Genomic DNA, 27,303 nt, shown 5'->3' with positions numbered 1-27,303 from the left:
GCACTGCCTTTTATCAGGACTTCGTTCTGACTCACTTCCTATGAAGCTCTCAAATTGCTGCTGCATCTGCCCCTTGGAAATGTCAAGGGAACTACAGATTGCTGTTATCTGAGCCTGATTGTCTCATTTGAAAGGTAGGTTAATGATGATACAGGTCCCGACTTTAATTACTGGCTGCATCCATCTTGGAGTGGTTAATTCTTGGAAGGTTTCCAAGAAATTCACCCTACTGAGTATATACAGGTGTAGGTCCTAGCAAAACAGGCTAATTTTATGCTTCACTGGCAGCACTGTATCTTAAGTCTAGACACACACTTCTAACACTCACCTATCCTCTGCCTTTTCTTTATTTTTCTTCTCATTAATAGATGAAGACAGCTCAGTATTTTTGTCACTGATTTATGTACGTGCATATACACACAAGTCTGTGCACATTCCACATCCAGAAAAAGCCTGAGAAAGCACAAGTTTTGCAGGACACTTTCCTGGAACAGGTGTCTTACATTAAGCCAAACTAAATGAATATGGGACGTGTAATGAAATAAACAGCCCCAGAAGATAACACTCAGTCAGCTTTTCACATAAACATGACCTGCTGCTTATTCTAGCAGCAATGGCTTCATCAAATTGAGACCAAGCAGCCAGCTATCATTTCTACCCACCAGTAGTGAGATCTCTGATAACTTTCAAATCAGGGTTTAGCAGCATCTCAGTGCTGTGTGGAGCTATAGGAAACAAAGTCCTGCAGCACCTGCCCAGCCCCAGCAGCAAGGTCCACGTTTCTTCTCAGCCTGGGTGCTGCTGCGGAACAGCCCAGACACTGGCCATCCTCCCAACCCCAGAGATAAGCATGATCCTACCTGTGCCATCTTCTAGATGCCCGAAGTTACAGATCTGACTGATGTTGTGCACCCAGATCTGCATCTCCTCCTCAGTTTTGGCTACCAGGTAGAAGGTGCGGTAGGTGGTTCTCACGATGAAGACAAAGTTGTTCTGAAATTCCTTCTTGATGAAGTTGGGCCCTGAGTGCTTCAGCACTTCGCACTCGTTGAGGTCGATGATCCGAATGGGCTTTTTGGAGTGGTTGTTCCTGTAGTACTCCAGCACATCGGGGTTCCCGCTCATGCGGCCTCTGCGCAACACGAACCAGCGCTTCCGCCATGCCTGCAAACGGCACAAACAGCGCCGGTTAGTGCTGGTCACCTTGTACATAAATCAGCTCACGCACGCTCATTTTCTTTAAAGTTTTATAGGTGTTTTGATAAGCTGGTTAAGTTGTGACTTTGATTTGAAGTGCCTGCTATCAGCTTGTGTTTGTGATAGGAAAAAAGGCAGTGTTGTCTCTTTGGAGGTCAAGAGGAGCTAGAAGACTTCTCCCCTTCTCTCCCCCCAGCCTGCCGGCATGGTGTAATCAAAATGATCCGATACTTCACTGTCTCATCTATAGGAGAGATTATAACACACTTTTCTTTGTGAAATGAAAACACCCAGGACTGCACCCTCTGCTGCAGTGCACGGGCTAATATCTGGCATAACACGTCTTTTGCCCAGCAAAGCCAAGGGCTCCAGATGACCTTTGCTGATTCTTTTCAGTGCTAATAAAAAGCTGTTAATGAGCTGCCAGTTACTTCTGAACCCTCAGAACAAACCTTAAGGGAGTTGTAGTGCTAAAAAGTTAAACAGAAAACTTTCAAAGCTTATAGAAACACATCTATTTACACAGGCACTGCTTCAAGTGACCATCAACCCAAACCAAACCTGTTAAGCAGTGATGTCTTTTAGACCCTTGTGACTGAAGGGATGGGTCCCATACAGGCTTAAATGAAGTCCTGGCAGGACTAAGCTGCAGCATCACTTTATAAAGCTATATGCAGTTTTCCAGGAACAACATAACATATTTTCCCCTTTTTTTCCAGCAGCTGTTTTTGTTCATCAACAGTATAAGCGCCTCTGTGTTGATTACAGCTGTCGCCAACACACTTACTCTGAGGGCCAGAAGAAATCCAGCACAAGCTCTGTTCCACAGGGAAAAGCTGAAAGAAGACACTAGGAGCTTCCCCCTTACTAAACTCCATAAAAATTGAGCTGGATAAAGTCATACCCAAGCCAGCAAGCTCTGGGAAAGGTGCAGGGGCTCACACACTGCCCAGGCACCTGTGGTAACTGTACAGTCACTGGCTGCTTCAGTTGCCTTCATAAGAATTAAAAGTTCATTAAAGAAACATCTGAACAGCAACCACCGCAGTCTCCCTGCCTGAATCTTATTCAAGTGCTCTTTGCAAAATGAGCTGTCACAACAATGCAAACCTGTGTTTGATCAAAAATCACGGTAATTTTGCAAAGAGCAGATCTGTCTGTCATTTTACTAAGACAGCCAACCCTCTGGCCTTAAGGCAAAATAACTAAGTTCAGGATATTTTCATTAGGATGTAAGAGCCCTTACTGTCAGTTTAGGATCAACACAGGCACTACAGCTTCTGCTGACACTGAGTTCCCATGGGCATGGTGACAATTAAAATAATCAACAAAAAATAGCAACAATAACCTGTCAAGAAAAAGCTGCCCCCCCACGCTTACTTAAAAGAGACCTTCTTGCAGTGCAGCACGTTTTTCCACAGTCTGTCAATGTTAATCCAAAAATTTATCTAGAAGAAAGTCTGTTCAGCCTGACAGTACCTTAATCTATTTTGCAATCAAAAGGTTCTTCAAAAATAATTCACAGGGACCAGAGAATGAAATATAGAGGGAGCTCTTGCAAGGCTGAACAAACACATACTGGCCTGTGCAAAGGGGGAGTTTTCAGAGAGGGGGTCACATCAGGAACAAACAGGAAGCAGAGGTGCAGTACAAAGTGTATTGCACAAATAAAATTAGGTCTTGCCCTCACGACCTGTCGAGGTTTGAAAGTGATTTGGTCTCTGTTGAAAGTAGCTAGAGACAACAGATTACTGATATATCCCAGACAAACCTAACTTTGTGCAAGCCAGGAAAAAAAGAACACCCCCCCCTCCAAAGGAAACAGAAACAAAAGAGAAATGTTTAACTGAAAGAACACTTTCCTGATTAGCCAACTTCAACAGCAAAATACAGCCCAGCAGGTATCTCACACATATAATCCCAAAAAGAACCCACACAGGGCTAATGCACATCCCACAGATGCATCAGGACAGAAAGTAACATCCTCAACATGCTGTCACCCCTAAACAACAAAAGAGAAATGCTTTAGGAGGTATAAGCTAAAGGAGACCTGCTTCCTTGCCTCCCAGAGCACAGACTGCTAAGGCAGAAAAAGCCATCAATCCTCACCCAAAACCAGCTCTCACTCCACCCCAGTGCTGCCAGCCTAGCACCTGGCTCCTTCTGATGGAAATCACCTGCACGGGAGCAAACCAAGGGGACAGGTGATGGGGACATGCTGTTTAGATGAAACCCACACAGCTGCAGGAAGCTGGGAGCTCAGCCCTGAGGCTGGAGCCACCTCAGGGCTGCTTGCCTGGTGGTACAACACCCCTAGGCAGCAGGGGCCAGTACCTGCCCTCATTTCCTTAGCATTTTAGTTTTCATGTGGCTAAAGGGGTCTGTAGTTTCAGCACGACCTGGGCAGCTGGTGAGAGGAAAACGAAAACTGCAGCTGCAGTCCGTGGAAAAGCCCATGGACCCTCTGTTTGGAGGCGCAGGCTGGCTTTGGTGCGGTGTGAGCGCTGTGGCACTGCTGCTCATGGTTTTGTACTAGCTGAGAAGCTGCCTGATAACCCACTTCCCTGCAGATACGCAATGTGATCAGGCTTATCGTCCGGCTGGCACTGTGAGACTGGAGAGGTGCCTGGTCAGTGCGGCTTATGATGTGAGCGGAGAGCAGGGCTGAGGCTGTGTGAGAAAACACTCTATCATAGCTGGGCAGCCATGAAAACAGGGCTGGGGGGAAATAATGCCAGATAGCTGCCCAAATCTGCACTGCCCTTGGGAAGGGCGGGCCTCCCCACTCCACCTCCCACACAGCCACCCCCGCTGCCTGCCCCAGGCTCACCACCGGCCGCACCGCAGCCAGCCCCTGACGGCCAAAACCAGCGTAAGACAGGAGCTGTAGGAAACATGCAGGAAGATGGGGGGTGCAGAGGAACTGCTCTTTGGTGATATCGCAAGCTTGGGCAAGCTAACCATCGTTCAGTGCCCCAAGTCTTAATGTGCTCTGAAACCATTGGTGGTATCTTGCCATGAGCTGAAGGGACTGGAGCAAATGCCCTGCCCGTGCTGCTGACCCACCGCTGGACCTGGAGCCGAGGGTCTGCAGCCTTTAAATGGGCACAGCCTGAGTCAGCAGTGTGGGTGAATCTGCACTCACAGGCTCGGATCACAGAATGGCTGGGGTTGGAAGGCACCTCTGGAGATCATCCAGTCCAACCCACCTGCTAAAGCAGGTTCCCCAGAGCAGACAGCACAGGAATGCGTCCAGGCGGGCTTGGATGTCTCCAGAGAAGGAGACTTGATCTTCAGAGACACTTAAGCACTCAACCCCAACTGAGATCAGTGTGGGTGCCACAGCAGGGTGCTGGTGCAGCCTGGCTGAAGGGGAGTGTGCGGTGCTGCCCAGTGAGCCCTCCTGCTGCCCTGAGCCAGGGCTGCTCCTCTGTGCCACCAAGGAAGCCGTCTGGGAGAGCAAAGGGAGCAGAAATTGCCTCATCGCACACTGGGAAATGGGAGCGGTGCCAGCCCAGTACCCCAGCACCCAGCCTGGCCTGGGCACAGCCCATCATCACCTGGAACAGGGTAGGAGGGTGACAAGGGACAGGACCAGCTCTTCCCTGGGTGCTTGCTCTTAGTATCAGCTTCATTGTACCATCAGGCTGCATGCACACACACAGTGCACTTGCACCTTGCCTCTCCAGGCTACCTTTTTTTTCTTCCGCTCTCTTGAAGGAAAGAGCCATCGGCAACTGACATAGCTACCTGCATGGCTGGGGTTGAAGGGCCATCATTTGCACCTCTTCTCCCATTTGACTTATCTAGGGCTATCACTGTCTCCCCTCAGTGTCTCATTTCCATTCTGAAACTTTCACCAATATGTGCCTTTACTAGAAAATGGTTTTGCTTATTTCACAATGTTGAGTGTAGAATGCACTGAGTTTTTGAGAAATTAACAGGTTTGCCATTGCCAATACACAGGACTCGCCCTGCTTCATGGTGTAGGCAAAGCAGAGGTTTTGGCACACCGTTCAGCATGAGGCTTTTATCATCAAGAATCAAATATCATCTCCTCATTTTGCTGGCGTTTGCCTGCAGTGAGCTACATCTCTCCCTTCCCCAGAGGAAAGGGACGCAGCATGCTGGAGTCACTGGGCCCCCAGCTGTGCCAGGCCTTGGCCAGACGAGATGGCAGCAGCAGCTTTTAGCTCGCAGGGACCCAGGCAACTTGTGTATTGCTCAGCCCACTCTGCTGGAGCAGGGGCTGGGGCTCCTGAGCCCTGTGTCAGAAGCACAGAGGGTGCAAGGCACCTCCCAGCCTCTGCCCTGGAAGTCAGAAGCCACTGCAGCCCATCTCCAGTGCCCAGCTCAGCCCCACGGCAGAGCACAGTGGGCTTTTACATAGTTGTACGCTCTTGGCAGTTTTCTTTTTACCATTTACCAGTCACAAGGCTGCCTCCTCCTTCACCGGTTATGGTTCGTCTCACCATCCCTGGTTTTGTCTCTTTGCAGCGCGACCCTTGTCCACAGAGCAGGACATGGTGTGGCGCAGTGTGTGCCTTCCTCCCCTTCCCCATCACTCACCCACGCCAGAAGCTGTGCCTGTGTCAGCACCACGACACCAGGCGCTGAGCACCAGTCTGGGCTCCGAGAGGTCTCCCCGTGGCTCAGCACGGAGCTCTGCCCCCTGCTGCCTCCAGCCCTGGGCAGCACTGTGTGCACCATTAACCCGCACCCGTGTGCTGCTGCAGCACCCTGCAGTGAGTAAGGAACAGTCGCTTTTGCCGCCAGCCTGTGCCAGAGCATCAGACCCTGTGTTTGCTGTGGAGTGCTGGTGTCAGCTTCAAGAGCACCTCTGAGCCCCCAGGCTGCTCAATGCTGGCGGGGACACGCGAGGAGCGAGCAGGGCTGGGGTGGCGGGGCTGTGGCCAGGAGGAATGTATTTCAGCTGATCAGAGCCAATAATATCTGACAATATTTAGTCTGAAGCTGCATATACTGCCAAATTTACAAGATAATTTGGACCAATTTAAGGGTGAAAGATTGCACTTCCATGGTTGAGATGGAGTAATCTTTAAACAGGAACTGATTCCGGGGGTTCAGTCTAGGCTCCTCACTTACAGCACAGAAAAGATCTATGCATCCAGAAGATAAACTACATTTATTTGGAGGCCCCTTGAAATCAGTTCCTTCTTGATGAAGGAGTGATACTATGATGATATGTTTACATGGCCTCCGAAGCTTTGTGGGCAGTAGAGGAAGGCTTTATCAGAAAAGCACAACAACAATCAGGCGAGAGCCAACATAAATCCAGAACAATTTTCGTCTGCCCTTCGTAAGTGGAATAGTTTGGTGCCAAAAGGAAGAAAGAGTTTGCAGCAGCATTGGTTGGATGCCAGCACATTGCTTTGTGCAACACAAGCTATCAGTGTTTTCTTCTTGCTCCTGAATTTTCACTTTGTGAATTCCAGAGCCACTTCTAAAGAGAAGAGGAATAGCTCTGTTTCAGTTTCAGTAGCATTTCTAAGAAAGCGGTAACTAGTTCCACAATCTGATGTTTCTGCTTCTGCTGAATAAGTGGCGTGAAGTCTAAAAAGGGCTGCTATTACACGCGAGCATTTGCTCCACCGCAGCGATGTCAGATTAAACAGGCCACGAGCAAACCCATTATGTGCTGATAAAACAGCTCGCTGGTAAACAAGGCCAGAATGGGAGCTGGGTGCCTGTGTGGGAAAAGTTTAGCCAAGGATCTTCATTGCCTACCTTCCATCTGAGGACCATGTTTTCATTTATATGTACAAAATATCCAGTATCTGAGATCTAAATAATTAATTAGAGTGCATACAAGCTAAATAAGGTAAATTCGCCTGAAATATAATTTGTCCTGTGGGTTTTTGATTTTTTTTCCTGGTTTTAATAACAAAACACAGAATAGCCAACAAACTTCAGAATGTTTAGCAGCTAAATTAATGCTCATGACTCCCCCATGAGGATAATCTTCATTTGACAGAATGGAGCAAAGGGGATGGCGAGGGGAGGCAGCCGGAGCGGCGGATGTGTGTGGATTCCTCGCCTGCCTGGTGGCCTTGCAGCTGTGCTCTGGGCAGGGGACGTGTGCCTGTCCCCAGAGCTGCTGCGTGGAGCTCTGATGCTGAAAAAGTTCAAGTGCTCAGTGTTTGGGAGGACGGGGAAAGGTTTGAACATTTGGGAATGCTCTCGTTCTGCAAACTCCCCTGGAAAGACAAAGCAGCAAATCCCACAGGAGAAGGTCTGGCACAGCTTCCTCGCCGTGGGCACAGCTCTCCTCCTGCTACACGCTGTGGTTCTGCTGCCCCGAGCTCCGGGGCATCTGTGGGGCAAGGGAACCCACGGAGCTGGCGGATAACTGTCCAGCAGCAGTGCCAGCACTCAAGACACACTTTTTCAAAGCCTGTTGTTGTTTTTTAAAAAAGAACCATTTTTAAACATATATATATATATTTAAAATAAATCAGGTGGAACTTTACAGCATTTCCTATAAATTACTTGAAAAGAGGAAGTTAAAATTCATATGCAGACAGGTTTGTAAGCAGCTGATGTCTGAGCCTAGTGAGACCATATAAGAGAGTTTCCCCCTCCTGCACAGAGCCGGAGATGTTGGAACGAACAGCACAGTCCCTGCATCAGGAAGGAGCCAGGCGCAGCTCCCAGCAAGTATCCTCATGTTCAAAGAGCCCAGGACATTGCTGGGAGCTCTTTGTGCCACTCTTTCAAGAGAAAAGGGCCAGCCCCATGCAGCTCGTGCTCCTCGGACTGAGAGACCCTTGCAGAAGGGCTGATGCCCTCTGCTCTGCAGCCTGTACTGCTTGGTAATAGTGCTCGATCAACTCCCTCGCAGAAACCTGAGATGAAAAAGACCTCTTAAACCACCCAGCCTGTCCTCCAGCTGGGGTTATGGTTTTGCTATTTCAGTTGTGGCTGTAGGTCTGCAGCTCCCATCAGCTCTGCATAATAAATCTCTCCCTAATGAGGCTGCCTGCTTGTCCCTTCCAGCGTGTCCCTGTGCAGCACTCTGGGGGCAGCTCAGCTCACTGCCCATCACCCGTTGCTTTAACACTTCTCCTGGATTTTGTCTCCCTTGCTGTCTGGTTTCCCTTATTTTCTACTCAGACCTCACACACTTATTCAGCACTGATAGGCTGAAAGTCATGGTTTATGGCTGGGAAAGAAAAATCAATAAATATTCAATTTCAGAGAGGAATACTCCTCCCTTAGGGCTTTCCTCTGCCTCCATAGCCATGTAATTCTATTTAACCCGGAGAATATAAGGAGAAATGTTCTGCAATCATTTTTCTCAGTTTGTGTGTGTAGCTGGATGCTGGGATGCGTTGCTGTGAGTGCTGGAAAGGCATCAGCTCTCCCTTCCCCTGCCTGTTTATGCCGACGACAGCTCTGTCTTCTCAAGGTCAGGGCTCAGTGATGGTGGAAAAAAAGCTCTCAGCTCACCAGTGTTCCCATGCAAAACAGCTTCCAACACAGACTAGCACAAATGGTCTGGCTCTGTGCAAAGGACCATCATACAATGAGTTCAGGACAGACTACAGCCTAACGCCGTATTTCCATCTGCTAAGTCGTGAGTCATTTATTGAGTCACTCATCTGTCTGATTGTGGTAGTTTCGGTATGACTCTAAATGAATCTTGTTTCAAGAAAATCAGCATGAGTCTTCCTCGGAGGAGATGCAACGGGTGCACAGTGGAAGGGGAAATACCTTCTTCCTTTCAAGGTGATACAGATACTGACTAAAAACACTAACCAAAAAATTTCCTGCACTGTAAGTAAGTGCAATGACAGCTTTGTAATAAAGCATCTAAGGTGATGTCCTGTAGACGCAGAGAGGTTTCCTTTGTTTCTGTTTCTCACAAAAAGAAACTTGTGGTTTCTGAAGAAAAAATGACACGCACTAAAAAAAAGGATAAAAAGTCCAAGAATCGTATGTTGCCTGCTAACTTACACACATTCCCATTGCCTGGGCCACATCCTAATCCACAATATTTATGGTGCTTTACATATACAAACATCTGCAACAGAATGAGTCACTGCTATTTAATAAACATGCAAATTCTTCGTGAAACTAATGGGTTTGTTTGGGCATGAAGGGTCAAAGTCATAGTGACCCCAAAACTTGGGAGTTCTAAGCTCTTTAAAAACCTGGTGGAAGATAAGAAAACTAGTTCTGAAAGTAAAATTAATAATAACACCATTGCATTTAGGGGAGGGAGGAAGGACACAGATGCTTGGATGAAGACATGTCATTTCACTCATGTCCCGTCCTTTAATAAGAGCAGTAAAGAAGTGAGAACGGTGCTTCCCACAGACATTTTGATGAGAGGTTTCCCCTGAGGATGCTGACAAAGTGACAGAGCATCCCCTTGCTCCTCATACAAGCAGGAATCGCTCGACAAGAGGGTGCTGTCTGGTGTGGAGCAGCACGGCTGTCCTCTTCTTGCTTTCCCCATGGCTCCCAGCAGGTGGGTCTCAAGGGGCTCTCCCACTGAGAAGAAATGCTGGTGCTGTGGTCATGGCCCCTGGATAGGTCCCTGAGCCTCGCAGGGGAAGATGCTGATGAGGCATCTCATCCCACAAGAACTTGCTATGGGGAAGAGTTCACTGGCTTTGATCCCAGCCACAACAAACCCTCCCAAACCAGAAGAACACCCTGGCTCCATCTCACCTGGGAGGACTGAAATGTGTCAAAGGCTCGGCAATGCTGCCTGCCCTTCCCTGGGGTGCGCGGCGCAGGCAGGACCGACTGTCCCCGCAAGGCGTCACAGACCTCGTTGCTTCCCAGTGTCCCCTGGCTATGGAAATACCTCCAGGCTGATAAAGCCTCACCTGGGAAACCCATAGCAACAAAACACAGAAGAAAGGATGGCAGGATGGCAATTACATTTCAGTGGATTCATTTAACAGCAATATCCTGACACAGGCATGAAATAAATAAGCTACCCTCCCTATTGTCAGCCCAGGGCATGGCTTCTCTATTATTTCTCTTATTTTGACAGCAGTGGTGCTGAAAGCTTGGAGCTTTTCTTGTTAACAGCTGCCCCGTAAATATGTGCAGGCCCCTTTGAGCTCATTTACAGAAAGTGTAAGGATCAGTCATTCCAAAATTACAGCTAATTGCCCCCAAAGGGAGAACCCCAGCCGTGCCCTGGGGAGCTGCACCTCCCAGGGAGAGGCTTGTGGCCGACTGGGGTTTGTCAGGAGCACCAGGCAAGCTGGGCTGGCCGGCGAAATCAACAGCATCTGCAGGGTGCCAGTAAAAAGACGCAGTTGGTATTAATAAATAAATAAAGTAACTCCCCCACTGCGCTTGGCTGTGTTTCATTGGGACCGACAAGACCGTAAAGCCAGTCTCACATGCTTTCAGGAAGCAACTGAAATCTTTGTGACTCGGCATCATTATAAAGCAGCACCCAAAGGGATCTGGAGGACTGATGAAAAATCCAGCTAAGGAGAAGAAGGGCAGCTGTGGTGTGAGATCCGTACGAGCTCAGGAAGCCTCCGGGTGGGACAGAGCCCACGCAGCCACAGGGCTCTTGATACAGCCTTGGCCTCGGGCTGGCCACCCAGCGCTGGGGCTCCCAGCGCTGCCAGTGGGCCGCCAGCCCCCAGCAAAATGAACCTGCAAAGGGTGAGCAAAAGCCTTGGGTGGAGGGAAGGTGGTTTTGGGTAGCCTTGCCCCTGGCGGGAGCTGCCTGGGGCAGGGCAGACCCTGTCCCACCCAGACCCCTGTGTGCTGCAGCCACGACACCAGCAGGGTATCAGACCGGGGCAGCCAGGGGTGGACATCGGGAGCATCCTTATAATCTCCTTTCTGTTTCATTTTGTCTTTTTCTCTTTTAATGGGAAAGTAAAGTAAGTCACAGCTCAGAGTAGAGGTCCCAGCAGCAGCAGACAGCACTGAAGTGATTAAAGCGTCTCAAGATCTCCTCCCACCCAGCGCCCTCCTCTCCTCTGGCACATCTTTTCCTTCCTGAGGGCAGGCACAGCAAAACATTAATTCCTTTAAGCTGCCCCCCAAATGACACCTTCTGACTGCTTCTGCAGGCATTTAAGCTCTCTGACAGTGAAAACTTACAGGCAGGACTCTTTGCATGAGGATGTTTACAGCCTCGCCAGCTAGCCAAGAGTTTTAGTTCCATATTCCCTCACAGCATGTTTATGTGTAGTATCTAAAATGACATTATTATTATGAATTTGAATGCAGCTTAAATTTCTGGAGTGCTTTTTTCACCTTTACATCCTAAAGCACTTGACAACACTCATTACATGTCGCATATGTTGTGATTCATTCACCTGTCCCAGGGATATACCTGCCTCTGAAGTTATGCGGCATTCCTGATCATCAGGATGCTTATCCATACACCACAGGTACACAGTCACATCTGTGCATTTGGCTTCGACCAAATGGTGCAACTTTTCCATCTGAAATCCTTATTTACCTGTTTAAGGTGACAGAGGTCAAGAGGCAGAAAACCACTGGTCTGGCTTAGTGCCACCCCTCAGGGCAGCTAGAAAAGAAAATTCTGCTTTCTCAGGATGCTGCATTGGGCTTTTTACAGGAATGAGTTGAAAACAAGGAGAAAAGTGAAACTAACACACTGACACAGCTGTTCCTGGATTTAACAACATAACTTTGCTTTCTCTCAGTGGGAAAAGCACCACTGAAGCCTCATGCCACACGCAGGGATTCCTACTGTTACCTGGAAACTACTTCTGTAAAATGGCCCGGAAACCCTTAAGATCCCTCTCACTCATTCACAATAAATTCTTTAATACCAACATAGTAATAAGGTATCTTGAATAGAGGTAAGTTTCAATTTCTTGGAATGGCTTTAAGCCAAAGGTCTTGCATAATCTTAAAGGATTTTTAAAAGGCTCTGCATGGATCCCTGGGATCTTACGAAAAATTATGTTGCTCCCAGGTTGTTCGAGGAATGACAGTTCCGAAACACAAACGCTGGGTATAATCATCTTGGTGGATGACTGAAGTCACAGGAGTTTTCAGTCATTTTTGGAAGCAAGTATAGGAAAATGTATATACCAAAGGGACTGAAGTTTGGACAAAATTTGAGCAAATTTGCTAAACTAATAGCTTTTATGGAAGGACTCCAAACCTGCTTCACTAAGCAAAGAAATAGAGTTGAGGCTAATCCCCTTTCTTCTAACTCGCAAACACGATGTAAATACAGATGTGCAAAGCAGTTAAAGAGCAGAAAGAACGGCCTGGAGATTGTGCCCTGCCTGGGGCTATCGAGAGTCCCTCTCCCTCAGTTTTACTCGGAACTGGCAGTTTTCTCGGTATTCTTTACACAAACAGAAGAAATTCTGCTGTTTCACCTTGTTAACCGAACATGTGGCGTGAGGTCAGCAACAGTCACACAGCCTATCTATAACTGTCTGTGCTCACATGATGCGACGGCTCCGAAGAGAAGGAACATAAACAGGAAATTGGGCAAAGTGACTCTTTTAGTAGGGGACCACAACACCGCTTTTGTCTTTTTTTCCTTTTTTTTTTTTTTTTTAACTAAACCCTTTTACAACACGCTGTCAGACCCAATGAAGAAAACCAGAGTAGCCAGCAGGATCAGAATAGAAGCTGCAAATGTTTACGCTGTAACGCTTTTGTCTGATCATAACAATGTGGTTCAATGCAGGGAAATGAACCCATGTTCAGGGCTTTGCTCAGCAGCCCAGCTGATCTCCCAGCTTGGCGCACACAGGAGTAAAAAGACGTATCATCCACAGCCTCTTCGGGCCAAATTGGGACTGTTCTTTTTTGCAATCTTATTGAATTCATGGCTACATGCTGCAAAAGCTTTGACCTTTGCACTTCATTTCACTCCTAAAATTGCCTGGAGAAAGGAAGTGTGCAGGAGGCAAGCAGAAAAACAGGGAGGAGGTGCACATGTGTGGGAGGACTTGTCTTAGAGAGCAGGTCATGTTTGTTGAAAATAAGAACCAACCGTTCTGGACATATGTACAAAGATAGAAAGAAAAACAGAAATAGGTCCAATATCATAACAACAACTATCTAGCATCCAGATGAGCTCTGGGTTAAGGCATGTGGAGGGGGGCACTGATTTCGCTGCATGCTCCCAGCTCCGAAGATCTCTGCTGGGATCTACGTATTGGCTTGAAATCAGTCCCATGGGAGCCGCCCGGCCTTTGCGGTGACATTTAAACTCCACTGATATAAATGGCAAATCTCCCATGTGCTCCGAAGGGGCCAGGTTCTTCTCTTGACAGGAAGCTCTGAGAAATGCAGAGATTCCCAAAAATGGAAACATGGTATGAAGGAATTATCTGAATAAAGAAAATCTGTCCCTGGGCTGACAAGGAGACTTTCTATCAACCATTCCCCCTTAGGCGTCTAGCCTGGCTTTTGTAGGTTACACACAGGCTGCCCTCAACACTGAATTTACTCCATCCAGAGAGCAAAAATCCACTAGAGGTTTCAGGCATGGTCAGGCATGGTAAAAGACCCTGTTTTGTGGAAAGGAAGGTTGCTCACTAGCTGTTAACCTGGTGTCCTGGTTTTGGATGGGATAGAGTTAATTTTCTCCCTATAGCTGGTATAGTGCTGTGTTTTGGATTTATTATGAGAAGAATGTTGATAACACACTGATGTTTTGGTTGTTGCCAAGCAATGTTTATACCAAGTCAAGTCCTTTTGAGGGAGAAGGCTGGGGGTGCACAGGAGCTGGGAGGGGGCACAGCTGGGACAGCTGACCCAACTGCCCAAAGAATCAGAATCACAGAACCACAGAATGTCAGGGTTTGGAAGGGACCTGGAAAGCTCACCCAGTGCAATCCCCCCATGGAGCAGGAACACCCAGATGAGGTTCCACAGGAAGGTGTCCAGGCGGGTTTGAATGTCTGCAGAGAAGGAGACTCCACAGCCTCCCTGGCCAGCCTGGGCCAGTGTTCTGTTACCCTCATTGAGAAGAAGTTTCTTCTCAAATTTAAGTGGAACCTCGTGTTCCAGTTTGAACCCATTACCCCTTGTCCTACCGTTGGTTGTCATCATGAAGAGCCTGGCTCCATCCTCCTGACACTCAACCTTTATATATTTGTAAATACTCATTTGGGGGAAAAAGAAGGAAGGAGGGTATGTCTGGAGTGACGGCATTTGTCTTCCCAAGTAACTGCTACATGCAATGCAGCCCAGCTTTTCTGGGAATGCTGAACACCTACCTACCCATGGGAAGGGGTGAATGAATACCTTGTTTTACTTTGCTTGTGTGTGTGGCTTTTGCACTACCTGTTAAACTGCCTTTATCTCAACCCACAATCTTTCTCACTTCTACTCTTCTAATTCTCTCCTCCATCCCACCCTGGGGGGGGTGAGCCAGTGGCTGCGTGGGGCTGAGCTGTTGGCTGGGGTTAAACCATGGTGCCTGGCCATGCCTGGAGAGGGCCGGCAGCGTGCAGCACAAACTGTGGTGTGCAGCACAAACAGTGGTGTGCAGCACAAACAGTGGTGTGCAGCACAAACAGTGGTGTGCAGCACAAACAGTGGTGTGCAGCACAAACACCGACTGGCTCCTGCAGCCCCGTGGGGCAGAGCCCGCGGGGGATCCGGCTCCCAGCAGCGCTGCTGGTGCCAGCGGGCGAGCACCCGGCTGGGCTGGGTGCCACGGGCAGGCTGCCAGGCCTCCTGCGGGAGCAGAGAGCGGCTGGCATGTTGCGAGGGCTGTCAGGATATGGCCAGCAAACAAATGAATTATGATTAAATAAGCTGCAATTTGGAAAGGTCTGTATTTGTCACAGAAATGTGATCCAAGAAATTGGGTCTCTCCAGTCTCACACTGGAAACAGTGCTGTGTGATTCAGATGCTCAGCCAAAGCCAGGCGTCACTGGCCAGATTCCCTTGCTGAATATTTACAGAAAACAAACCAGATTATAAACTAAGTTATTTGTCAGATCTATTTAGTAAATATCACAATTGCATTAAGGAGTACACTAAGAGTGTGGGTAAGACACAAAAAAAACCCATGGAGAAACGCATTGGATGAAGTCTGTTCCTATACTGCACGTATGCAAGTACGAATGCAGATTACTGGTGGATACATCAGGTGGCCCATGCAAGCTCTAGAGAGGGTTGAGCTGAACTTCAACAACACTGAAGGAGGCTGTAAGTGCTCAATAGCTGTTTTTACACCCATTTGCTCATTTCAAAGTATAATATTGGAAAACTAGCTACACCAAGGAATTTAAAAATCTATTTTGATTGCAGTTCTGCTCTTTTCAGCTGTCTTCTCATCAACTAAATTGTGTTGTTTTACCCTTAAGTATTCTGCTAGGCAGCGTTACATTTCCAGAACTGGATTTTCTTCTTCTTTAAAAGCTGTCTTATATTAATCTCTGCTTTACACTTCACAGGATGCTGAGCTGGTTTTTAAGTGTTTTTAGAATTATTTTTTCATTCTCCTTCGCTTTGTGGAAACGCGGTCACCGCTCAAACGGCTCATAATATGCAGCATCCACTGCCTGTCATTTTTTATTTTAAAATACGTAAATGTTAGGAAAAATATAAACAATGCTCTCTGCGCCAGGTTTTCTTTTGTTTAAGAATTCTCTCTGAGTTGTGAGAATGTGGGGTTTTTTGGTTGCCATCATGTCCTATGTCTCATTCAAGAAAACAGGGGTTTCAGGGCTAAGGGTTTGAAGAAATAACATCCTGTGAGCTCCACTTTCCTCCATGTTTTAGGTGCATTTCACAAAGTCAGCTGGTTAAAGTCAGCCTGAGTATCCGAGCATCCATCATGTAAACTTCCCATGCTTAGGAGAAAACTGCACGTTTCTCCGCTCCGCTGTGGGAAGGCCACGCTGCCTGTGAAATTCTGCAGACCTGCGCCTTTTTTCTCAGTGTGTTGTTTCATGCTCTGCCTACTTCACACCAGCCCAGGCAGCGCAATGCCCCGATGGAGCTGGGAATGAGCACCCGGGTGCAAAGTCTTCAGTGGCTTCTGGCACCCTGCTCCTGAGCTGTATGGCTCACCTTCAGTCTTCTCTCTTTCCACCTCCTGAGACTGGTCCTTCCAATTGCGAGTCACATAGAGGTTAAATACTTTCAGTCACCTGTTACAGCTACAACTTCTATCTCGATGTGAAGACACCTATGTACCCTGGGCTGGCAGACCCTGCACAGCACTGCTATAGAAAACACTCCACATGGCAAATAAAGTATTAACAGTATATTTAATGTTTATCTTAATTTGCATGACTTCTCAAACTTCCAATGCTGAACCAAACAATGAAATCACAACATGTTCAGTAATATTAAATCATTTCCTCAACATCTGAATATAACGGGCTGCAAAAGGAAAACAATTACATTTGGCACGTTGCACGCTTTATCCTTAACACTCCGTATTCTGATATCCCTTCATATTTACAGGCTTGTGCTCTGATCACAGCAGCATTAAAAACAGCTATGTACCATGATTTATTTCCTTGGAAATCCCCCAGATTTGCCAAACACCAGCTCTGCCTGGGCAGCTTGGTTTTCAGGTGGCCACAGCAGTGCACAACTCAGGCAGCAAGTTCAGGATGCCCCAAACCACCTTCCAGACGCTGGCCTGTGGGCAGCAGATCGGTGTCACTCAGGATGTTCTCTAACCTAGTGCTGGGTCGTGTCCTGCTGTCTCCGTGGTGTAGAAAGCCCAAACCCAACGTTGCACCAAAATGCTGAGGTGGGATGCCCTGCATTGCCTTGCCCGGCTGTGCATCTGCCCCTGCCTCCCCACTGTCCCAGTCTGAGGTGACCGATGGCACGATGATGCTCCTGTGCTCCCAGCTTGGTGACAGGCTCAATGGCACGGCTGCCCCGGGCTGGAGGGAGCTGGCGAGCCTGCCCTAGCGCACTGCCGGGCCCCTTGGCATGGCCAAAGGGGCTGGTTCCTCTGTGAAGCTGCAAAAGGATGGGCCGGCTTTCCTGAGCAGGTGCCTTCTCTTTGGGGTTACATTCGGCCAGTTGTCAGTATTTTGTAATGCAGATTTTTTGCGAGTACAGCAGGAGTAAAACTCTCTGCCAAACTCCACAAATAGTGGAACAGTTTGGGAGTGAAAACAGATTTCAGAAATGAAAGTTCAGCTCAATCTACTGGGAACAAACGTGCAATTAATGTGCTCAGCAATATCTTAAATATGAGCAATGTGGGAGAAGGGTAATAGCTCCCTTTCTATCATTTTTCAACCTGTCAGAACACTAATCTATGAAACACCAAAAGCCAGATTCTTGGTAAATGTAATCTGGTAAATGCAGTTGAAGGCAGTGGTAGTGTTCAGCTTATCTGGATCTTAATCTTTTTTAAACCGTAAAACTATCAGAAGAGTATGTGCTTGTGGGATGGTGAAATAGGATCAATGTTACTGTTACAAAAGTGAGGATAATGAGCCAGCTGGGTTTTTCCACAGCCATTTTCAAAACTACAGCATTTATTTCTGCTTTTCTGCAACAACTTCTCTCTCTTCTCCTCCCTTCCCTATCCCCCCCCCTTTTTTTTTGTGGTTTTTGCACTCTGAGCTACACCCAGAAAATGAGGTCACCAAGGAGCAGTAAGGACGTGGATGCAGCCTGTGACCGCATCATTTGCTGCGTGTGGGCTGGCGGCTGCGCACCCACTCAGGACGGGAGCATCAGGGCTCCGGAGGCGGCCAGGGAGAGAAGCGGGGAGGAGGAGAAGGCACTGAGGCTGGACTGCTGCTGCGTGGGGATGTCCCACCGCCTGTGCTGCTGGCGCCGAATGAACCATCCTGGAGAAACACACAGAATCAGTGCTCCCCAGAGGTGAAAGGGGTGATGCTGCAGGGAGAGGTGCCTCCCCGCACCCTCCTGGTGTCTGCAGGTAAAGAAATGAGGGATCCTTCGTACCCAGGCTGCTGTGTCCCACAAGCATGAGGCTGGCAGTGCCTGTCACACCTCCACCCGGCTGCTCTCTCCTGTGTCAAGGTTGCAAGAAAGTGGGGAATACGAAGAGCTCCACTGGCTCCTCAGCCATCCCCTTTGCCCTCGTTACCCTGCCTCACCCAAGCGCCTGTGAGTGACGATGCCCTCACAGCCCCCTGCGCCATGGGCAGCCCCTCGGCCATGGCAGGTCACCGCCACCAGCTCTGTGCAATGGACACCTACATGCCTTCTGCCCTAGTGTAAACACCTGTCCGCTCGCTCCCCTGGTGCCCTGGAATTGGGGAAGCATCTGAAGCACATCTGGGGCACCTGAAGCACATCTGGCTCTAGGCTTGGGGAGGCTGCAGGGCTCCCCAGGACGATGCGAGCCCGACCAGCTGGTGAGGCCACACGCTGCGGCAGGGCAAAGGGCCCCCTCTTGACATTAGTAATGACCACAAAGTCCGTGTTCTGCTTTCCTCTGATGGGAAGAGTTTGTTAATTGGTCTTAAAATCATACATCACCCAGCCCAAATTTCATAAAACTTGAAAACTGAGTGTGCTCTGCATAGTCTGCAGTGCTTGCATATGCTTCTGAAGGAAGTGAACGCAAGCATGGCTGATCCTAATGCTAACATAATGCTGTCCACTTGAACTGCAAAACAGGAGCTGAAGTGAAATTCAGGCTGGCTTGGAGTTCCCCTGCTGATTTCTGAAATCATATAACTTCATATTCAGTTTTTAAATGTGTTTTATTCCTTCTAATCCCATGGAGAGATCCATGATGACAGAAAGATGAACACCAGAAATGCCAGGACAGTCGTATATGCTGAGATCCACTCAAACCATAAAGGAGGCAAAAAAAACCCAAATTCTCCGGCGATATAACCATTTCCTGATCAGCTGAAAGTGTGAGCAGAGTTAATCCACAGGGCTCTCCTGCCTGTGTGGGGGGCACTGCACTCCCCTCCCAGCCAAGGCCCACTGCTCCTCCTCCCACCAGCACTGCCCCTGTGCAGAAGGGTTAAAGAACCGAAGCTTTGTGCAAGGATTTGCTTTCGGCTTGCGTCAAAGAATCCAAGTCCTTGACAGCCAGTGCCTTCCCACCGGCAAAGAAACCACTGCTCAGAGCATTTGTCTTGGAGGGTGTGGAGACAGCCAGATTTACAACTAAGAAACCATAATAGACTGAAGCCACAGTGTTCAGTCTATTAGGGAAAAACAAAAAAGACTTTCCCTGTTGCTGCCCTCACTTGAAATGTGGTGTTTGGGAGGCATGTGGATCAGTTCTGCCCTATTTGCAAAGAACACGGTATCCTGGAGTAGAGTCAGCTGTCCGGCACTGGTGGGGAGTAGAGCTTTGAGGTTTTTCAGCAAGTGACTAAAACACATTTCCAGGACAAACGAGGTACCTGGGTGCTAGCAGGTGTCGGCTCCAGTGCAGGCATCAGCCACCATTGCTTCTAAGTGCTGTTCTCTGCAGCTCTGCACATGCACACAGGAGCTACAGGTCAGTGCAGTCTCTTTTTTAACCGGTCTCAGATCCACTTCTGTTTTGGCAGACAGTCTTTTGCTCCCTGGTTCTGCTATTTAGACTCCTGCCTGGTTAATTTAGGAGTGAGAGCACATGGGTATCACAGGCCTGTTGGTGCTTGCATGCAGGAATACGAGAAGCAATAGGGGCTGCATGTTTATGTCATAGGAACAATGAAAAAGCAGAGCAATAATAAGCGTTTTCAGAGGGAAAGTTAAAATAAGAGCTACAAAGGGAGAGTAAAGGAGCCTGAAAAGGGCAAGAAAATGGGAAGGACAGGAATGGGAGGAGCAGGAAAGCTGAAGGAAAAAGGACAAATAAAAAATGAACTGTGAGGATCATGCAGAGAAAGGACTGGGCTCTTCGGCTCAACGGGTAGAACCTCAGTGAGAAGCAGCTCCATCCCCAGTGGTTCACGTCCCCGCAACCCGCAGAGCACTGATAGCAAACCCCTGCCCCGGGACGACGGGGGCACCACTGGCACAGCAGTGCTCCCGGATCCTCAGGCAAGGGTTTCTCAAAATCACACACAAGTTTTCACTATGGGTGGAGTAGCCCCATCGCACTCTGAATCATCAGACTGTGGGCTGGCCACTGTATGCATTGTTATGAGGTATCTTTACTAACGCCAAGCAGCAAAGTCAGTGAAGCAACAGGAGGGAAGAGGCAGTTACTGAAATCCTATGAGGACAGTGAGGAATGATGAAAGACTACGCCTCGTATCCCTGCTTCGATTGCAGGAGCAGCCACTGCCACAGCAAAGTGCCCAAAGCACTGCATGGTGGGCACGGCCGGGCCAGGGCAGCTTTGAAGAGCTGGCTCTGGAGCACCTGGCTGTTGCTAAAGAATTGCAGAGAGCCCCAGAAACCTCCTGTTTTGCCAGTACACTGCAAGCAGAGAGCAAGAGCTAATCAGGACTTGTGCTAATTAAGCTGCCTATTGCTGGGAGAGGATGGGGATGTGGCTGGATGCCAACAGTAATATGGTAGGCGGGATCAGAGGGCTCCGCTGACTCCCAGAGAAAGTCTGCTTTGGTAACCTGGTAGTTACGCTTTCCTTCTTCCCTCTCCCGGGGGTGCTTGTGGATTGACACAGCCCGTGGAGCCCTTCTGGAGCCCCACGCACCTCCACCTCCTCCTGGCAGCGTGGGCAGGAGCCACCAGGCCCGCGCGGAGGGCAGAGCCATGGCAGGACGTGCCGGGCTCCCGCTCCCCTCGGCTCGGCCCTGCGGCGGCTGGGGCTGCTATTGCTGGCAGAGCTACAGCCTGGTGTTTTTTGACCTTTTACTCTTCCAGAGATAGAAATGGGATTTGTCTGAGGCTTGGAATAACTTCCTGCGATTGTGCTGGAGAGGGCTAGTCTGGCTTGCTAGATAGCTGTGTCTGTTGAGCTGGCTTAGAACAGAGAAAGCCTCTGCTCTGTGACTAAGCTGAAGACAGATTTAAAGGATCCCAAAGACCTCACATGTGCCTTAGAGAAAAATAAGCTGATAGCACTGTACATTATCTCCAGTAGGACAAATGGGTCTGGGCTGCTTCTGGGTTTCAGCATTAGCCATTACTGGAGAACCACTAACAACCCCTAAAGCAAATGGTGTCTGTATATTGATACTTATTCCTCAGATGCTAACTTATAAATCCTCCCCAGATCAGTGAAGTACATGTGTCTGCATGTGTGGGAAAGTAGGTAATGGTCTGAAAATTGATCCTTTGGGATGATGAGAGCAAGGAATAGCTGTGCAAGCTTCCCCCTCCTCCTCCAGCTTTCCTCTGCCTCCAAACACAGTCAGTGATGCTGGGCAGACGCCCAGGCTGGGGTGAGGGAGGACTGCTCTGCTTTTGCTGCATCTTTAACCGTCTTTTAAATCTTTTTCGTTACATCTTTGCCTGACTTGTAGCAGGCTTTAAAAGTCACACTGCCAGGTCAGACGTTTTCAGCACAACTGTTTGGCTGAAGAGAAGCCTCATTGCCTTTGCTGGGCAGATGGCTCTGGCACCAGCCTGGGGGGGACACACCTGGAGAAAGACCCTGGACCGCTCTCTTCTCAACCCTTAAAGAAGATAATACCTAGTCTGACAAACCCCTGCATATCTGGGAATCCAAAAAAGGGCTACATGCAAAAATGGTGTTGTAATACTTTTTGATGGCCTTCATCCACGACCCTGTTGCACAGGACAAAAACATTAAAACCAAAGAAGGCAGGTTTTAATCCAAGGAGTTTGCAATCACAAGTAGTGCACTGGAATTTGTAATGGCACTTGCAAGAGCTCCAGTTGCTCCCAAGTAAATAAGCACCAGTCTGCACAACCAGGCCATGCTCCGCCTTAAGCTCCAGATGAAGATTTTACGTAACTGTTTGGTACTTGAGCTGTCATGACTGCCCTTTCACACACCAGTTCTGACACATGGTGCCACTGCTGGCAAAGGCAAGGTAAGACCTAACCTAGACCGTCTCTTGTCGTTTGGCAGAGCTGTTGGGAGCTCCCAAAGAATTAAAGACACATGTACTTCAAACAAAGGCTTTTGAAAGCAAGCTTTTAGTTGTTTCTTGGATTTTATTCATCAGTAGGCAAAATCACTGTTTACAAACCATGTGTGCTAATGTTTTCCTGTGTGACTCACCCGCAGACTGGCTACTCCTGACTGTCTTAAAATCTGGAGTAGGAATGATCTCAGCCTTTTACTGGTACCCCTTGGAACAACTGAACGTGTATTACCTGGTGGGCAGGATCCTTGGCTGAAAAAAGTGATTTGGTACTTTTCTATTCACCCAACTCCAAGCAGCGCCAGCCGGCGATCCCCTGGCACTGGGGAACACTCGGGCTGTACCCAAGCCCTGTCTCCTCCTGGCCAGCTCTCTGCAGGTGTTTGTTGTTGGCATCAGCCCTGCCTGCTTGGCACCGCTTGCCCAGGACTGGGATGACAGCTCTCCCCACCTCTGCAGCTGGTGCTTCTATCTGTGCTGTTCCTGGTCATGAGTGTGTTTCATAGCAGCTAAGAAATACAAGATTTGGCTCTTCCTGCCCAGCAAAAGCAGAGCTGTCCCCAAGCCAAGTCACATTCCTGTTGAAAGTAAGCACTAACACACAAGTTCAACATACTTAACACTTCCATGCACAGACATCACTCACAGGTTTTCAGGTGTGTTGTTATGATGCATCAGCATATATGACTTATAATTGTATAATATGGTAAGGTGGGTAACACAGAATCATGTAATGGTTTAGGTTGGAAGAGACCTTAGAGGTTACCTAGTTCCAACCCCCATGGGCAGGGACACCTCCCACCACACCAGGTCTCTCAGAGCCCCGTCCAGCCTGGCCTGGAACACTTCCCAGGATGGGGCATCCACAGCTGCTCCGGGCAGCCTGTGCCAGGGCCTCACCACCCTCACGGGGAAGAATTTCTTCCTTATATCTAATCTAAATCTCCCCTCTACATCACGCCCTCGAGCTTCAGTGCACAGCAGTTCTCCTAAACAGCAGAAGGAAGTGGCGCTGGACTGTGCAGTTCACCAGTTTGCATCAAAGGTCTGACCCCTACCTGTATTTCACTTACTGCTTTTTAAATAGGTAGTGTCAAAGAAACGGCAATTTTGTATTTGAATACGTTTTACAAAAAAAAAAAAAAAAAGAATTGCATTCACAACAGGGTGAAAAATTTAACACAGAAAAAAAAAAAGCCTGGCTTATTTGTGGGTAATTTCACATAATTAATTAATTTTAAATACTTCTTAAAAGTTTTTAAATGCTTTTGTGCATTTTTACTGAATTCCAATTCCACTCAAATGCAACTTGTTTCAAATAATATAAAATAATCCCTGCTGGGGGAAATAAAGCTTTCCACAATGGCACTTCTTTAATTCCAAAACCGTAACATCAAGAATATGAGTAGTTGTATATTAAGCTACACAAATGTCTAGATATTCATGGACAGATATAGAGTATCCCCGTTAGCAAAAGTAAGTGCCACATTTATTCTAAAAATTCTGTTTAGTGGTAAATCATTAGACAGCAACTAATGAAAGCATATTTCAAGGAAACAAATTTAGAAGTGCCTCTGGAGAAAAATGAGATTAAGAAATTACAATTTTATTCAAAGATTTCTACGTTCTTATTTAAATTATTCTAAAAATCAGCTGTCTCACTGCTCTACGTAAATTAATGCTCTATATAGGAAAACTTCCTCAAGGTGATTGGAGTAGTTTGGGGAAGTATCATGAGGGGAGCCGTTGAAACTAAAAATAAAACTACTAATAGTCCCAGAGTGAAAATACTTGCAGCCTGTGCTCAACAGTGTTTCATGCAATGCTCTTTTTCTACCCCCAGTCACATACATAAAAAATCTCCCCATCCATTAAAAATGGACCATCACAGCACGGGGCATCTATTCACCCCCAGTTTAAAAGGTATCTGAGGGCTGAGTAATTAGTCTTTCTCGCCTTACCTTAATTCAACCCAACATTTTCGCTTGCTGTACAGTAAGGAGCCACCATGCACCTTCACAAGGACCAGGAGAATAGTGTACATTAACAGATTCTTCTGAGCTTCTCATTTGCATGGGTTTCCCCCCTGCTCTCACTGTTAGCAGACCCTGGGCTGGTGTTTATATTCACAATTCAGACACATCTAGAACTTTATTTAAGAACAAATATGCAAATACGCCTGATATCACTTTACCATTAAAAAGGTCAGGCCATGGTGTATATGTAGTAGTTCACACTTCGGTGAGCAAGTGCAAAGTAGGCCAGCGATGAGGGTGTCTATCTAGGCATAACAAAGTTCAGTGTGTAGGTGTGAGAGCACTCTTACCACACCAAAACCAGCAGCAAAGTCCCAAAATAAACAACACCAAAAAAAGATGCAAAACACTGCAGCTCAGTTCCCTGTAGACTTGGGCTGTTTCTCTGCTATACCAGAAAAACAAAGCCCCAGAAGAGAGAGCCTGTCAGATTTGCTCTAGACGTCAGCTCTTTTTCCACGTGGTTTTGCTCCTCATCACGAAGCATCCCAGAATTTCTTTATTTTTCTATCCAAAGCTCTCGGGCCTCTGACACAACCCAGACAGGTATGTCACACTGTGACACAAACCCAGAAGGGCACCCACACCACGGCACTGTGACACAAACCCGGACAGGCACCCTCACCATGGCACTGCGCGGTCCTTCCGCGTCCAGATGGTCTCTCATGGCAACACACAAATCTCATGTCAGCAAAAATGTTAGATTATCCTGAATGCTATGCGCATTCTCATGAAGTTCCTGGAATTCTTTGCAAAAAATGGTCTGCAGGTTGGCTACAGAGCTGAGAGCCCTCTGTCCCATTCCGGAAGACACACATCTTCTAACAATTCAACAATTATTTGCTTTTGTTGTTTGACCTAGTTCCAGGCTTGCCTGCAGAGCAAGAAGCTGTGCCGCTGTCATGCCACAGCCCCTGGAGCCGCATCTTCACATTGACAACGAAACTCAACACGATCTGCTCTATCTACAGAGCAGCGATCGTGCCAGGAGCTGCAAGCAGAAGCGTGAAGTTCACAGTCACTGGTTTTGCTAGCTGAATCCCACAAAAAGTGATGTGAGATAAGGGCTCTTTGAGCACAGCGCAAACAAACAAAAACCGTAAAGCACTGTGATCCTGAGGTTTCCGCATGGTTAGCACCATTAGAAAAGACCCTACCTCTCAAGTCTAAAAGCCTAAGTGCAGTATTTAACCTCCCAAATTCGACCTGACATAAACTCTTCTGTTGAACACTGGCTCCTGAGGGTACCAAAAAAGCCAAATCATTTATAACCAAATCATCTGCCCTCCAAGTTTAGATCCCAGTTCCAGTAGGTACTTGGGCACACACTTCACAGCAAGCTCAGGAATAGTCATTGACCTCATTTAAACTAAAATACTTCAAGGAATTGAGCCCATATTTTGGGGGGCTATAGTCCAAGTTTCCCTGCTGTTTTCACTGCTCAAAGCCTGAACAGTGCTTGGCAAGATGAAGTGAGAATCTTGACTCCAACTAAGTGATGGGCTCCTATTTAACCATCTTCTCACTGCAAAGACACTGAAGGTTTTCTTTCTGAAAAATGCTATTTTATGGCATGTGTTTGAAACATACACACTGTGTAGAGCATGAAACTGAGAGGACACTTCCTCTTCTAGTGGAAAAGCCGTACACCATGGAGAGGCAAGTAAGTACCGTACATGAATGCGTGCATGAGAGGTACATGGAAACCTTCTTAGGTGTTGAGTGTTGGATGCCCTCTAATTTTAATTTGCAAGTGGGCCATACAAAACCAGCAGGCATGATTAACCCCTCACTGTCTGGGAGGTTCTTGGGAAGAAGCCTCCTGGGGTTCAGCAGAGCACAAGGCAGGGTTTGCTTCTGCAAACCTTACAATGGTCCCTTCGGTGTTTCTTCAGGAGTGGATGAGTCGCCATCCCTGGAGGTGTTAAAAGATGTAGATGTTGTACTCAGGGACACGGCTTAGTGGTGGATTTGGCAGTCTTAGGTTAATGGTTAGACTTGATGATCTTAAAGGTCTTTTCCAACATCAACGATTTTGTAATTCTATGATACAGGGATCTCGGGGTATGGGAGCTTGGACTGTACAGACAGAAAAGCTGTTTGTGTTCTGAGTAAGGAAGTTTAAATCTGACCTGCAATCAGTGCGTAAGGCTGCACAGAGGAAGGGCTCTCTCCACGGCCGTGTTGGGAGCAATCTCTCTTTGTCTCAAAGGCCACTGTGGCTATGACTCACACACAGCCATCAGACTATTAACACTTTTATTCCAACTAGTTATTTCTGGCTTTCGGCAGTCAAAATACCTAAATGCCCAGAGAGCTTCCAGTGTAACTATAGAAATTACAAAAACAAACAACAGCAGCTCGACCCACGGGTCAGCTAAAGCCAAACTCTGAATCACACACTTATTTTTTACCTATAGTTGTGAAAAGAAATTTAAGTCTGGACAACAAGGCAGTACATTTCCCAGCTACCTAGAAGGCGCTCAGCGTGGATGCTGTCAGACCTCAGCCCTTCCAGGACATACTGAGGGGTCGGTTCAGCACAGCCCCTTGGTAACAGGCAGCCCCCAGCCAGAATATCCTCAGACATGCGTTGTAAATCCACCTAAGGCTAATGGACTGTATGAATGTTGTGAACTGGTCTTTCTTCTGTGTATTCATAACCCATATGTTTCAGAAAACTCATAAAGAGACGGTTTCTCACTATTATTTTCTTAAGTTACGGGACAGATTTTGTTCAAGCTCTAGACCTCCCTTCCACTTGCAGTCTTCCTCTCCCTACAGCAGTGGTCTGTTCGCTATCAGCTGTGTCAGTAACTAGAAACTTCAAGTTAGAAGGGGCAGAATCTTCTAAAAGAAGCCAGACTGAAGTCAAATTAATTACCTTGTGTCTCAAAACCTGTAGCGTTTATTTTAACCAAAAGACATTTCCCTATGCAAGACTTCATTGTGTTGCTCCTTCAGCGCAACGGGTTTCTTCAGTTCTTCCTGCTCTCTGAAAGAGCCAAATTTACCACAGATTTTGATTTTTTACTGTATTATAAAGAAAGGCATCTTACTAACCAAACACTTTCCAAGCATGTAAACCGAAGGCTGAAGTGCATTGTGAGGACCCAGACTCATCACA

General features: G+C 47.6%; 1 protein-coding gene across 3 annotated transcripts in view; it reads right to left on the bottom strand.

The window, feature by feature from the left end:
• GAB3 (GRB2 associated binding protein 3) overlaps positions 1 to 27,303 on the bottom strand; it is a 69,702-nt gene that overhangs the window by 21,320 nt on the left and 21,079 nt on the right. For all 3 annotated transcript variants that reach the window (XR_011740844.1, XM_065846613.2, XM_065846612.2), the window contains exon 2: positions 861 to 1,164. Coding sequence is in view for 2 of the 3 variants with exons in the window: in XM_065846613.2 (XP_065702685.1) it covers positions 861 to 1,164 (304 nt within the window). In the remaining variant the exon portion in view is untranslated. The remainder of the gene's footprint in view (positions 1 to 860; positions 1,165 to 27,303) is intronic.

The sequence above is a fragment of the Patagioenas fasciata genome, chromosome 11 (genome assembly GCF_037038585.1).
Source record: "Patagioenas fasciata isolate bPatFas1 chromosome 11, bPatFas1.hap1, whole genome shotgun sequence".
In the NCBI taxonomy this organism is placed as follows: domain Eukaryota; kingdom Metazoa; phylum Chordata; class Aves; order Columbiformes; family Columbidae; genus Patagioenas; species Patagioenas fasciata.
This window is presented reverse-complemented; position numbering and strand designations above follow the sequence as displayed.